The following is a 15,767-nucleotide window of genomic DNA, read 5'->3' as shown; positions in this document are numbered from 1 at the left end:
AAGCATAAATTTAATTGCAATTAAGACAAAAATTAAAAGGTCTACATAAAATTATTCCCTAATGAATGTGAGCCTGACAATTTGTTGTGTTGAACCATAATCATGTTAAATTTTTTTAATCTGAATACAATCTGTTAAGTTTTCGTGTTGAGATATACAAATCTGAATCTATTTATTAAATTTTCGTGTAATCTATTACCTATCCTTTAAGCATATATGCCAAATTTTGATTAGACACCAAAATAATATAATGAAGATTTTATTTTCTTTAATTAAAAAAAAAAGATAAAATAGGCATCTATGTTGATAAGTTAAACATCTTAAAAAGGGGGAAAAAAACATCCTCATACTAAAATTCCACGTGCATTAATAATTGTTAATTTAAAATATTATAAATTAAATCCATGTTAAACATTCATCGTAACTAAGGAATATGCATTGTCAATTTAAAATATTCAAAAATTACAAATTAAATTAACATTTAAAATTCAGTATAACTATTAGAAAATAATAAATCTAAAATAATACATCACTATTTAAATTTTCCATAAAAAATTATTATGTCACATAAAATTACAAAAAAAGACACCCCATATTAAAGGTTTAATGGATTTAATGGGTTTCACCAATTATCATCCGTTTTCTTAATAGATTGTATCATATGACATTGATACGAACTTAATCTAACATTTTGGATCTAAACTTACAAATTATCGTCAGATTAATTTCATGTTAATAGATCATGTGACATTTTATCAGATCTAAATAAATATACAAGTTGCAATATATATATATATATATCAGTGTTCTAAAAGACGGAAAAAGGCGTCGCCTAAGCACGCCTAGGCTTGATGCATTTAGATAACGCCTCGCATTATAGGGGTGGGCAAAAACCAAACTAGACTGACCAAACCGATCAAACCGACATATTTGGTTTAGTTTGAGTTGGTTTTAACTCATTAATCGGTTTGGTTCGGTTAAATATACAAAAAAATCAAAACGGTCAGTTTGGGTTGTGGGTTGGATGAAATTTTATCCAACCCAACCCAAACCAAACCGATTATCAATTAAACTAACATTTTATTTTACTTTTATATATATATATATATATATATATATAGTATATAATTCATTGAATATGATAGAAGATTGATAATTAAAAAGGTTAAAAAAAATTTTATACAATTTTGAGCCCAATGTATACAATTTCTATTTTAAAATAGCATAAATAAAAAATTTTGGGCCGAGGCCCAATATAAGGCCCAAACCGTTAACCCAACCCAAACTGACCAATAACCATCGGTTTGGTTCGATTTAGGGTTGAACGTGGTGGTCGGTTCGGTTCGGTTTGTACTCAACCCAAACCGAGTTGGTCGGTTCAGTTTAAAAAAGCCCATAAAACGGAACCAACCCGCACCGAGCCCACCCCTATCGCATGGTAACAAGGCTTAAAAAAAAGCGGTCAACACTGTATTGACCGACTAATGTGTACCTAGGCACTAAAAGGCGCGAGCTTTTTTGTTCAAAGTTTTTTTTTTTCCAAGATTATTTTTTAAAAAATGTTAAAAAAACAATTCATAATAAATTAAAAAATAAAAAAATATATTGTTAAAAAATGGAAACTTTTTAAGATTAAGTTTTTTTTTTTAAACAAAAAAAAAAAAAAAGGAAAACATAATGTATAAAGATTAAAGACTTAGAGAGAAAATTTAACAATAACACGAAAAAATGAAATAAAAAAATGAATTAAAGACTCTACTAGTAAGTGATCCTAGTATCGCACAATTATAGATTGTCGAAGGTTGTGATGATGATGAAAATGATGATGAGATAGAGAATCATATGTTACCACTTAAAAAAGATTTTAGAAATGCTCAAATTGAAATTAGAGAGTCCGAAGAAAATGATTTTGTATTGGATAGCATAGAAGATGAGTTGGATGAAGATGTAGATATTGAAATGAAGTCCAATAAAGAATTAGACAAGAGTTAGATTATGTTAATAATTAAAGTATGTATTAATCTAAGAATTATTATGTACTTGTAGGTTTGTAATATATATGTTTTAAAATTAATATGTATGTTGAAAATTTAGAAAACATGAATTTTCATAAATCTATTATGATCAATTATATGTTAATTCATATTTGTTGCACAGACAAAGGTAATATAGACTTATATATATTTTGACATTTAAAATATAAATTATTTTGTTTATTTAATAGCTTTATAATAATATAATTATGAAATGCCTTTTCACGTCTAGGCTTCGCCTAAGCTCATAAAGTTTAAGGTTTAACATTACTGCCTTATGACGCCTTACACCTTTTAGAACACTGATATATATACATACACATAATATTATGTCTAATTATCAATTCAAGAGGTCTCTACCGACCTCAATATGTATAATTTAATTTCTTTATTTAATGTGTTAATTTATTCAATTATATAATTTTTTATTTTTTATTTTACAGTGATGAGATAACCATTAAAAATATTTACCAAAGTTAAATCAATAATGGTCCCATTCATTAATTACAAAATATAAACTTTATAAAATGCCACATAATATGATAATTAGAAATGCCTCCACATCTACATAACATAACAGGTAAAGGTAAGGAGAAATGCCTCCTCCACACGGTGTGGAGGCTAGTGTTTAAATTAATGCAATATTATACTGATAATCTAGTGGGGGCGATGTCCCCTTATTGGTTGGGGAGGTAGTAATTAGATATTATAAAATAAAATAAAAAATAAAAAAACTCATCTTAAAAAAATAATAATAATAAGTAAACAAAAAGCACAAAAAATTATTTATTGCGTGGGCCTTCGGATAGCCTTAGCTAATAATTGGAGAAAATCAAACCGTTCAAACTTTCCCACCATAGTTGACAACAAAGCAACATCTCCTTCGATAATTTAGTTGAAAATCAATTATTTGTCCAAAGAGTTGTACAATGAATCTAAACGTCGACTACATAACTTATATTTCTAAAGTCAATACCTGTAATATAAAACTTTCATACCATATATGATGGTTCTAAAATCTGATTATAATATAAATTTGGATTTTAAAATTCTCAAATCGTTGTGATCTAAAATTAAAGTTCTCTGTATATTTATATATATATTTATTTTATAGTTTTAGTTTGTTATTTGTAGGCTATATATATAACTTGCTAATATTATATACTATATTGAAAACATATAAATGAATATATATCATAAGCTAATTACATGAAGTAATTACAAAATTTGTGTAAATGGTAAAACTAACCTTTCATCCAGGGATAATTTTGAGTTTGAATCTTCAGTCTTTCAATATTAAAAAAAAAAAAAAAAAAAGCAATTAATTTCTTGTAATGATATATAATTGCTTAAAATTATATTAATTCTACAAAAAAACCAAAAAAGCAGTTAATCCACATTTATCCTAATTAACTAATTAATAAATAGATAAAAAAAAAAGGTAATTAAATTAAAGCGTTCAAACGCCACCAAAGTTGACTTTGATAATTTTTTATCCAATTTGGGGTTGAAATTCCATATTCTGGATTAGTCGTCGCCCATGTCTGTTATAACATATGAATCGCAGCAGCCAATCGTTCAACTTGCAAAGGCTTGCAAGTAGGAATACGCAGGCAAGTTAATCTTAATTATTCATAACATGACTTTTCATGCTATATATATATATATATAATAAAATAAAATAAAGAGTAAAATCCATATGAATTCCAATTATTTGACCATTTTTTGGTCAAATTTTAAATGTGGTGACGGGGAATATGGTTCTCTGTCAAATCTGTTGAAGAACAACCATCGTGGAGATCTATCTTTAATTTTTGACACACATTGGAATCTCCTTCACATGAAAACTTCCCTTGTTCATATTTTTTCGAAAACTTTTTGTATAAATATGACTAAACCCAGTTGAGCCATGCACGGTTAAGAGCTTTTAAGAGGGAAGGCATACATAGAACTAGACATATATATATATATATATATACACATTAGAAATGGCGAACGGGATAACGGTGGTGGAGGCTCCAACATCAAAAGTAGGGGTGGCAGTGTTCTTAATAAGAGGGAAGACCGTGCTGTTGGGCCGTCGACGCTCCACCGGCGTTGGTGACACCAAATTTTCACTCCCTAGTGGTCACCTTGAGTTTGGTTCGTTTCCCTTTTCATTCCCTTCAAATTCATTCTCCTAATATATAAATGAATAACCGTATTAATCATATCAAAATATTTTCATCATATAAAGTTAAAATGCAGTGCAAATTGATCGAGTAGATTAAAAATTTGCACTCTCTCCTCTTAGAGTCAAAATACCTTGATGTGGTTAGAATTATATATATATATATATATTCTATATTAACGTACATTTTCATTGTCATTATAGATATAGCTAATAAAGTACTTAATTTAGTACAACTTCTACTGATTTTCCAAGTTGTGTACTGTTTGTGATTTTTAGGGGAGAGCTTTGAGGAATGTGCAGTAAGAGAGCTAAAGGAAGAGACGGGTTTGGACATTGAGAAGATAGAGTTTTTGACGGTCACAAACAATGTCTTCCTAGATGAAGTAAAGCCTTCTCACTATGTAGCTATCTTCGTGCGAGCATTCTTGAGAGATCCTCATCAAGAGCCTGAAAATCTTGAGCCGACAAAGTGTGATGGTTGGGATTGGTATGAATGGGACAACCTCCCAAAACCACTCTTTTGGCCTGTGCAGAAAATGATCAAGCAGGGCTTTAATCCCTTTCCAAATATTGCTTAAGACCGATTTATCAACAAATAGTATGCTGCACTATACTGTTAGAATAAATTTGTTATTTGTGGTACTTTTGGTGCTAAATAAGTTTAAAGGCTTATTTGGAATGCTAAATTATATAGGATTAAATTGAATTATTTTAAGTTTGATCATAATAAAAATTTAAGATAGTCAATCCTATCCAATGTAATTTTGCTTCTTAATATTTTAATGTTTGTTTGTTACTTAGTGAATATAACATTAGATTGTTTATCTGTTTATGTTTGTAATATATATATCTCCCATGTAAGTTTCTGGTCTTGATTTTGACTTAATTATATCTAATTCTTTGAATAAAATAAATTTTTTAATTTACTAATCTCTACTTTTTATTTTGACACTAATTAACCATATGAAAAGTAAAATTTGGTTGTGGTATTTGTATCCCATTTTTTACGATTTTCAGGAGTTCCATCCCTTCATGATGGTTGATGGTTGAGTAGAAAGCATTACGCAAGATATGAGAAACCCAATTATGCAATATGTAGGGGATTTGTTCTATTTGGTCATTCTAAATTCGGCAGAGTTTAAAATAATTTGCTGGACTTTTTTGTTTTCGTTGCAAGTATTTTAATATAATTTTTAAATAGTGAATATATTCATAAATTTTAATTTACCGATATACATAGGTCAGCATATATATATATATATATTTTTTTTGGTGAATGATGTTGCAAACATAATATGTGAATATATGTAAATACATGTGGACAATTTAATACAAAATAAATAAAATTAAATACAAAATAATTAAAACATTATAGAACCTGTAGGTTCTTGAAATTGATCTGCTTTCTAGAAAGGTTGACCGAGGTCTGTGTGATACTACAGTGTCCTTAAGGCATTTTACGCCCACCGATGCAGGAGTTTTGTAGCGAACGTCTCCCAGGATACAACGGCTGCAAAAGCTTTCAGATTCAGCACCTCTAAAGCTTTTCTTTTTGAACTATCTGAGTACCTTCCATTTACCACTGTTTTTTGTTCTCTCTCGTTCAACTCCAAAAAAAAAAAAAAAAAACTCTTTTTTTTTTCTTATTTTCTGTAAAAAACTGTAAAAACGTTATCAAAAAACGTGTAAGTGACCAACTCTAAACAACAAAGAGTTGTAAAGCCTTTAAACTCTCAACTTTACACGTTCAAAAATCTTTTTATTTTATTCAAAAATAATGTTTTTCCAAAACAGAAACAAATAAAAGCCCAAAACCTTTTGAGGCCCAAATCATTCACAATACATGGGCCCAAACTCTAACAATCCCCCACATGAATGATTTGACTTCTAAAATAACCATGACTCTGATGGTAAAGCTCTACAGCCGGAACTTGCATAGCATAGGTAGATGTTACTTTTGAACCTTTCCTTGTGAGACTACATTTTCTTTACTAACTTCTGGTAGAAGCAATATCTTTGAACCATTTCGTTTTTTGTGTAAATGACAACATATGTAACACCCCGTCCCAAAGTACAACGGAAAATTTCCAACTTTGACCGAGGCTGACCGTTGACCGTTGACTTTGACAGTTGGTTGTTGATCGAAGGGGTCAAAAGTTGACTTTTTGACTTAGATGGAATTCTAGGTTGACTGAAGTACCGTTATGAAGTACACGTTGGCACGAGTTCGTAGACTAGTAGCACATCGAAAACGGAGCTACGGTTTAAAAGTTATGGGCAAAACAAGTCGAGCTTCAAATTGTCCAAAAGGTGCCGGGAGTTGACTTTTTATGATTGTAGAATTTTGCTTTGACTTTTATATGGTTGTAAAGTGCTCGTCGATACGAGTTCATAGACTAACGGCACGCTTAAATTGGACATCTGGTTAAAAAGTTATGGACGTGTAAAGCTTTCAGACTACCGTAATATTTTAATATTTTTGAATCGGTAAACTGTGAAACGCCACATGTCGACGTCTGAGAGGTCCACGTGGGTGAACAGTTTCACTCATGGTGGCTTTTATTTTGGCAAAACGGAGGGGGAAGGAGAGAGAAGGAGAGAGAAAGCTAGAGAGAGAAACGACCGGCCACCACCGGTTGGCCACCGTCCTACCACCGGAGGGCCACACGCGTCGGCCAAGCAGGAGCGCCTCTCCATTTCCGACCGGCCATCCAAATCTCACAACCAACCGATCGGCGACGCGCCCGGATCGAAGCGTTTTCCGGCGACAGTGATTTTTCCCCTCCACCACCGACCACCGCCGTTTGACCTATTTCCGGCCATTTTCAGGCCACACGAGCCAGCCACCCCTCACCACCTCCTCATTTTCGGCCAGCCCACCAAATTTCACGGCCACCAAACCTCCGACGCGCCAGGATCGGAGTATTTTCCAGCGAGGGGCCGAAAATCTTCAAACCCAGATCTCTTCGTCGTTCGGCCTCCGTTTGCCTCACCGCCGGTCCTGTTGGAACCTTCTCCCCTCGATCTACAAAACTCCCAAAAATCTAAGCCATCGGCCACCGGATGCGCCGCCGCCGGCGATGGTTGCCGGTGACTGCGGCAGCTCACCGGAAAATCCAGTTCCGGCGAGTACCCAGTCCGTCTCCGATCCCTCTCCACTAATTCTGACCCCCTGAATCCAAATCCTGTGTCCTTTTCCTCCAATTCACGACGGTTTGGGAGAATCGAGCCCCTAAAGGCCGAAAGCTTTCCGGCGAGATTCCGACCACCTCGGGTCCGATCTCTGGGAAGTAAGACAGGATTCGTGATCCTCGTCACTCAAGCTTCGATTCGGTATATTATTCGTCAATTTTGGTTAACGTTTGTGTTTAACCTCCTAGATACCGGATATTATTTATCCGAATAAAATATTAATTTATTTGAATTGTGTAATATTGCTGTTTTAGGAGCACGGATGCGTCGTGGAATTGATCCCATGGAGAATCTTGGTTTAATTGCGTGCTACAGGTGAGTGACTCACCTTCAAATTAATTTCGGGAATTAAATTTGTGAATATTTTGTTTGAATTGAATATTTGAAATTTATATTCTATGTGTCAAATATTTAGTGGATTTATATGTGGAAATTTTGATGCCCATATTTGAATAAATTAAATCATATTTTGATTTTTGACAAATTATGGAAATTTGGATTTTATGGAAATTTGATATATAAAGGCATTGTGATTTTGATATTAATTGATTTATTGTGGAAATTATTTGTGGATTTATTTTGATTAAAGAAAATATGCATTATATAAATTTATGCAATGTGGAAATTATTTTATGGTACTGAGGATTGTGGAATTCAATTATATATGAAATTCTTGTATTTTTAATATTATTTTTGGGCATGATTTGATTTTTAAATATTTCAAGGAAAATATTTGTTTAAGTTGGTGGTTTTAATTTTTATAATTATGCCCATGAAACATTACGTGATTTAATTTATTATATTTCAGAAATATTTATGCCATTGGAAAATTTGAATATTTAAATTGGTGGAATTGAGAGCTGGTGGATTTGAAAATTACGGTATTTATGCGATGAATTTATGACGATGATTATAAAGGAATTGTGAAAATTTTACGGGTTTAATTGGATGGAATAAACCCGGTATGTTTATGGAAAATTTAAAATTTTGAGATGTATTGATTTTATGATTTTTTAGATGCACCATACATGTGCTGGTGTTCTGTGTATATGGATGTGATTAGTACGCACATGGATGTGATTAGCGCGCAGGTGGGTGTGAGTAGCACGCAGGTGATTTATGGGGTTGTCCTGTGTTTGCCATCGGATGAGGGTAGGCGGCCCCTCCATGGCCGGGACGCGTGTTTGCAGCGGCGCGGTTTGCAGCGGCGCGGTGGGACGCTACGCTACCGTATGCCGGTTTCTCTCTATAACCTCCTGTTTAGCGGTACCTCGGGATGCTGGGTACTGTTGGTGCCACTGGTATATAGTGGGTGCATCAAGTGATTTTCAGAACTGGGATTTTAAAATAAATATTTTGAAATTGTATTGGAATTAAGAATATAATTAATGCTGTTTTTATTATTTATTTGAATGAGGATTTTAAATTGATTTAATTTTCCCTTTACTTAATTATTCAATAAATTAATTTCTTTTAATTATAAATTTTGAATGCTTGATTTATTATACTTTATTTGATATTTAGTTGAATAAATTGATTTCTTGGTTTTCGGGGAATACGAATAAAGGGTTTTGTGAAAATATTTTAAAAGGGAAACTTTTCCAACCGAGAGAATCGTAAGGGTTTGAGAAAAAATATTATTTCCAATTAATTATTATTTATCTACTTAAATATCGTGGTATTATAATTGTACAGTAAATAGGGTCACTCACTGAGATGATTAGCATCTCATATTTTTAAATTCCGTTCCTCTAGGTACCAGGTTTTGTCGGTATTCATCCGGAGCGAACTTGATCTTCATCGCTATCTTAGTTCGAGAAGTACCTTTGTCTTCATTTATTGCAATTGTAATATTTCTTTCATCCTTGTTGTATTCTATGCTTAATAGTACTTCATGAACCTCTCTGTATACTGTCTCGGACATTTATGTATTAATTATGCACTGGATTACTGTTATTCATTTGAAGTGTTGTAAATTTGTGGAATCAATTTGTAGTATTGTGGGAGGAATAAGGAGATGAATATAGAAGTTTGTGGAATCAACTTGTAAATTTGGAGTGCTGTTTTTAGTGCAGGAAATTTGTGATAAGTCCAACCCTTAGAGGAGATTCTGCCGGATTTTCCATTGAAGGGTCCGGTAGGGCTTCCCTGGGATCAGAGCTTGTCTAGGGTTTCGGTGAAGAATTTTGGACGGGTCCTGACAACATAGCCCACACATGATTCCTTCCTAGTACACTTCAGTTCTCACTGTTGTGTTCATTTTGGCCCTGAAACACCTCCCTGGTTCTGCGAGAGTTTCTAAAGAATTATGCCCTAAACAATTCTCCTTTGAAGCGGCCACTCTTCTCTCTCACATAGGTGATTCTTATTTCTTATGTAATCAGCATACCTAGGCATAGATTATTAAACACACACTTATAGGAATCATTAAAAGCATACTTTTATGCTTAACCTCTTTCTATTACTGTTTCATCATAGGAATGGGCAGAGGATTAATCCCCCACGGTAATCCATACTAGTCTTTACAGTTGAATTGTCCCATTGAACCTAGATTTTAGGATCTCCAATCAACTAGGTTGGGTTTCCATCGTATTGACTTTATTCACGGGCTTCAATCCCATTCCCCTTGATGACTTCTCAACTAGTTCTCTATTTAACCCTTTGGTTAGCGGATCCGCAATGTTATCTTTTGACTTCACATAGTCTATTGAGATAACTCCAGTTGAGATTAATTGTCTAATGGAAGTGTGTCTACGACGAATGTGTCTAGACTTTCGATTATACATAATATTCTGTGCCCTGCCAATCGCAGATTGACTATCACAATGTAAACTTATTGCTGGCACAGGTTTAGGCCACCTCGAAATGTCCTCTAAAAATTGGAGTAGCCATTCTGCCTCTTCACCACATTTATCCAAAGCAATAAACTCGGATTCCATAGTGGATTGAGCTATCACAGTTTGTTTTGAGAACTTTCATATCACAGCTGCACCTGCTAATGTGAACACATAGCCACTATAATTTTGAATCCTTTATGTCTAATATCCAATTTGCATCACTGTATCCTTCTAATACAGCAGGATATCTTGTATAGTGCATTCCGTATTCACGAGTGTATCGTAGATATCTTAGTACTCTAACGATCCCTTTCCAATGATTTTCATTTGGATTACTTGTGTATCTACTTATTGCGTAGGCTAAGTCTGGTCTGGTACAACTCATCAAGTACATCAGACTTCCAATCACCCTAACATATTCCACTTGAGATACACCTTCTCTTTTATTTTTGGATAAGTGTACACTAATATCTATGGGTGTTCTGGCTATACTAGTATCATCATTACTAAACTTAGCCAGTATTTTATCTACATAATGAGTTTGACTAAGAATGATTCCATTTGAAGTTCTCATGATTTTCATACCTAAAATCACATCTGCAAGCCCCATATCTTTCATGTCACATTTAGAATTTAACATGGCCTTTGTAGTTCGGACCATATTGTCGTCACTACCTACTGTGAGTATGTCATCTACATACAAACATAGAATGACATATCCATTCTCTGTATCTTTTACATAAATACACTTGTCACATTCATTTATTTTGAACCCATCTTTTAGCATGGCATTATTAAATTTTTGATGCCATTGCTTTGAAGCTTGTTTAAGTCCATATAAGGATTTTACCAATCTACAGACTTTCTTTTCTTGTCCTGGAGCACTGAAACCCTCAAGTTGCTCCATGTAGATCTCTTCCCCTAGATCTCCATTAAGAAAAGCTGTTTTCACATCCATTTGATGTAGTGCAAGATCCCACAATGCTGCCATTGCCAGTACCATCCTTATGGAATTTATCCTCGTTACTGGAGAATAAGTGTCAAAATAATCAAGGCCTTCTTTTTGCTTGTATCCCTTAATTACAAACCTTGCCTTGTATTTATCTATTGTTCCATCTGCTTTCATCTTCCTTTTAAAAATCTATTTGTAACATAAAGGTTTACAACCTAGAGGAAGATCTACCAACTCCCAAGTGTGATTCTACAGGATGGAATCAATTTCACTTTTAACCGTTTCTTTCCATAAATTCCCTTCAGGAGAATTTATGGCCTCTTGGAAGTTTTGAGGTTCACTTTCTAGCATATAAGTAAGAAAATCCGAACCGTAGGAATTTTCAGTTCTTACTCTCTCGCTACGTCTAAGCTCAACTTCAGTTTCTTGTTCTTGATCACTATCATGATTATCATCATAAATAGTATCATAAGTTCCTTTAGACGTACTCGATCCTTCTTCCACTTTATATGGAAAAATGTATTCGAAAAATGATGCATTTCTCGATTCTATTATTGTGTTCTTGTATATATCATAAATTTCTGACCTATACACGAGAAACCGATATGCACTACTATTCTGTGCATATCTTATGAAGATACAAGCAACAGTTTTGGGACCTATCTTCACCTTCTTAGGTGTAGGTACTACTACTTTAGCTAGACACCCCCACACTCGTAAATATTTGTAAGAGGGTTGTCTTCCCTTCCATACCTCATAATGTGTCTTTACCTTATCTTTCCGGGCCACCTTATTTAAAAGGTCATTTGCCGACAAAATGGCTCCCCCCCACAAGTTCTGAGGTACTCCAGAACTTATCAATATTACATTCATCATTTCTTTCAAGGTTCTATTTTTTTGTTTAGCCACACCATTTGATTGTGGCGAATATGGTGAAGTAACTTCATGTATTATGCCATGTTGAGCACAATACTCTCCCAAAGGAGTTACATACTCTTCACCATGATCACTTCTGATCACTTTAACTTTCCTGTTGAGTTGATTCTCAACTTCCGTTTTATAGAAAATAAATTTCTCTATAGCCTCATCCTTGCTTTTAAGCAAGTATACATAGTAATATTTCGTGCTATCATCAATAAAGGTGATAAAATACTTATTACCACCTCTAGTCGGTGCGAATTTTAAATCACATATATCATTATGTATTAAATCCAAAAGTTCGTTATTTCTATCAATTGTTTGATATGATGACCTCGTTAATTTTGCTTCCACATAAGTTTCACACTTATGATTGGAATCAATTTCAAATGTGGGAATATGATTTAAGTTAATTAATCTCCGCAGAGAATTAAAATTAACATGTCCTAGTTTACCATGCCACAAAATGGAAGACTCAAGCAAGTAAACACGTATCAGGTCGACACGTGTTCCACCCGTTGGTCGACACGTGGCTCATTGCTTTTCAACATGTGGCCTCTCCTTGGATCGCCATTTGTCTGCACCTCATTTCGACACGTGGCTCTCTCTCCTTGCAACACATGGCTAGCCCATTGCCATTGGGCCATTTCTCTTGGGCCTTGATATCAATCGGGCCTGGGTCTTGGGTTGAACAGTAGCATGTTCTAACCTAGTTTGGGCTTTAGAACTGGGCCTGACCCAATAAAATTAAAAAATAAATCGGCCCAGTCTTTGAGATATAGCCGAAACCCTAATTTCCTTTCTTCTTCAACCTTCAACCGGATCGTTTTGACCCGGTTTCTCTGGTAAACGGGTCATACGACCCAGAATCAATTTTTCTTCTCTTTTTCACTCTTCCAATGGCCAAAAAATTGCCAAAAATAGACCAAAAGGTTTAGAAATTTATGGGCAATTTGATTTTGGAAAGAATGTTTGATTAAAAAAAAAGTTAATAATTACCCATAAATTTTTTTTTTTTTCTTATACCCATGGGCTTAATACAATTTTTTTTTTTTTTCCTTCTCTTGTTTCAACAGTGAAACACACATGGAAATATATAATCAATATATATATATATATATATATATACACATAAAAATGCAATATATACATAGCAATCAATAACATAATAAACAACTTAAATTTCCACATTATATTTACATATATAAAATTTGTAAAATGTCTTAAGATGGTTTCAAACATAATATGTGAATATATGTAAATACATGTGGACAATTTAATAAAAAATAAAGAAAATTAAATATATAATAATTAAAATATTATAGAACCTGTAAGTCTTTAAAATTGATCTGGTTTCTAGAAAGGTTTACCAAGGCCTGTGTGATACCACAGTGTCCTTAAGACGTTTTACACCCACCAGTGCAGAAGTTTTGTAGTGAACGTCTCCCAGGATACAACGATTGCAAAAGCTTTCAGATTCAGCACCTCTGAAGCTTTTCTCTTCGAACTATCTGAGTACCTTCCCTTTACCACTGTTTTTTGTTCTCTCTCGTTCAACTCCAAAAAAAAAAAAAAAAAAAAAAAAAAAAAAAAAAAAAAAACCCTTTTTTTTTTCCTTATTTTCTGTAAAAAACTATAGAAACGTTATCAAAGAACATGTAGGTGACCAACTCTAAACAACAAAGAGTTGTAAAGCCTTCAAACTCTCAACTTTCCATGTTCAAAAATCTATTTATTTTATTCAAAAATAATGTTTTTCCAAAACAGAAACAAATAAAAGCCCAAAACCTTTTGAGGCCCAAATCATTCACATATACATGGGGCCAAACTCTAACAAATGAAACTGTATTGAGCACAAAAAAGGGGAAGGGAACCAGACAAAACACAGATTACCCTTCAGTACACACAAAAAACTTCCTCAAAGAGGATCTGAGAAACCAGAGTAGCAGGACAATTACAAAGATAATCATAAGAGCATAATAGAATGTTATCCTTCAAGGCATACTTAGCTGCAAGATTAGCACATTTATTGGCCTGTCTTGGGGTCCACGCAACTGACCACTTCTTCTCTTTCATTTTACATAGGATAGCTGAGATGATTTCCTCTGTTTCCCATTCACATGGCTCTCAAGAGGCATTAATCTGATTGACTACTGAAAGGAAATCACACAACCAATCCACATAAGGCCAATCAAATTCCTTAGCTATAGTTAAGGCCCACTCAATAGCTTTAAGCTCAGCCATTTCAACTCTCAAAGGAGGGACTGGTTTAGCTGCAATAAGCATATCCTTCCATTTGTCGTCTCTAGCTATCAAAGCAATGGCTGATTTATCTGGATTACAAGCGGCATCAGTATTAATACAAATCCTACCACTTTGAGGAGGTGTCCAGTTATTCTCTTTAACAACAGTTTGTTCAAGGCTCCTTTCTAATGCTACCGATTTAAATTCTTCAACAAGAGAATTCCATCTTATCGTGGCCTGGGAAATAGAGCTTTTGCTTTCAAAGACCCTGTCGTTTCGAAGCTCCCAAACCACGTAGAGAAAAGTGGCTAGAAGTAAAGTTGTGAAATCTTTACCTCCAAGCATATTGACCATCTGATCTGAAGAGTTCACACACCATCTAACAAGATCCTGTGAATTACTAGTGACCACCGCATTTAACTTTAGCCCCCATTTGCTGCAAAAGGCAATGGCTTTAGCAACAAGGCATTCAATGAAAAGGTGGGACAAAGTTTCCTTAGTGAACACACACATAGCATGACAAGGATCTCCCTTTCCTGTTCTTTCGAATAAGGTATTCTTTGAAGGAAGAACATCGACAGCTAACCTCCATAAAAACATTTTCAGTCTTTCATGTATCTTGGTGGTCCATATATCCTTCTAGATTCTATTGTATCTTGTCTCACTGGAGGAGAGAATTCTCTAGCAACTTTTAACTGATAAAACACCATTACTAGCATCTGTCCTGAACAATTTATCTGCCCTATCAGCTTCATGAATCTTCACTCTTTTGATAGCTTCTATAGAATCTTGATAAAAAATCTGGTGTAATTTTGACTCGTCCCAGCTTAGGGATAAGGGTTAAGGAGGTCAGCAACTCTCCAAGCCAAGGCTTCCTCAGCTCCGATCTTAATTTTTGGGATTTTCCCAGCAATGTCAAGGATCCAAGGATTAGTCCAGGGATCAACTGACCACCCGTTGCCAATTTTAAAACAAGATCATTTCTTTATCACCTCTTTAGAACTTAATATACTTCTCCAAACATAAGAATCTCCTGCTTTAAACCTACTACCAAAGAGGACTTATTGTGTAAATATTTGGCACTCAAAATATGGGTCCATAAACAATCCTCTCATTTAGCAAGTTTCCATCCAAGTTTAGCAACAAGAGCTAAGTTCATATCTTTGAATTTTTTGAAACCAAGACCACCCGAATCTTTGGGTTTACATAAGCTTCCCCAATCCTTAAGTGCTAGATAATGATTGGTTTCATTCTTTACTCCCTACCAGAATCTTCTTATCATAGTATCTATACAATTACAAATGGAAATTGGGACTTTGAAAGTTGACATTGAGTAAATTGGAGTAGCCAACACAATAAACTTTATAAGGGTTGCTTTTCCTACTTTCGAAAGAAGCTTACTTTGCCAGGCCTCCAGG

General features: G+C 34.1%; 2 protein-coding genes across 2 annotated transcripts; one reads left to right on the top strand and one right to left on the bottom strand.

Moving 5' to 3' along the window:
- The first annotated feature begins 3,780 nt into the window (after window positions 1-3,780).
- LOC107429553 (geranyl diphosphate phosphohydrolase) lies at window positions 3,781-5,030 on the top strand. The gene is made up of 2 exons (XM_016040264.4): window positions 3,781-4,175; window positions 4,483-5,030. The coding sequence occupies exons 1-2, from the start codon at window positions 4,022-4,024 to the stop codon at window positions 4,782-4,784; spliced, it is 456 nt and encodes a 151-aa protein (XP_015895750.3). The 5' UTR covers window positions 3,781-4,021; the 3' UTR covers window positions 4,785-5,030.
- Window positions 5,031-14,232: 9,202 nt separating this feature from the next.
- Window positions 14,233-14,949, bottom strand: LOC107429552 (uncharacterized). The gene has a single exon (XM_016040263.1). It carries the CDS (start codon window positions 14,947-14,949, stop codon window positions 14,233-14,235), a length of 717 nt encoding a protein of 238 aa, XP_015895749.1.
- Window positions 14,950-15,767: the final 818 nt, after the last annotated feature.

Source organism: Ziziphus jujuba, chromosome 12, assembly GCF_031755915.1.
Source record: "Ziziphus jujuba cultivar Dongzao chromosome 12, ASM3175591v1".
Classification (NCBI taxonomy): domain Eukaryota; kingdom Viridiplantae; phylum Streptophyta; class Magnoliopsida; order Rosales; family Rhamnaceae; genus Ziziphus; species Ziziphus jujuba.
The sequence above is the reverse complement of the archived record's forward strand: the minus strand, read 5'-3'. Positions and strand labels throughout refer to the sequence as shown.

Excerpts from the sequence above, each read along its gene's own strand:
- LOC107429552 (XM_016040263.1), bottom strand. The coding sequence starts at position 14,949 with ATGTTTTTATGGAGGTTAGCTGTCGATGTTCTTCCTTCAAAGAATACC.
- LOC107429553 (XM_016040264.4), top strand. The coding sequence starts at position 4,022 with ATGGCGAACGGGATAACGGTGGTGGAGGCTCCAACATCAAAAGTAGGG. Across the intron at positions 4,176-4,482 it reads TAGTGGTCACCTTGAGTTTG|GGGAGAGCTTTGAGGAATGT; the intron begins GTTCGTTTCCCT and ends TGTGATTTTTAG.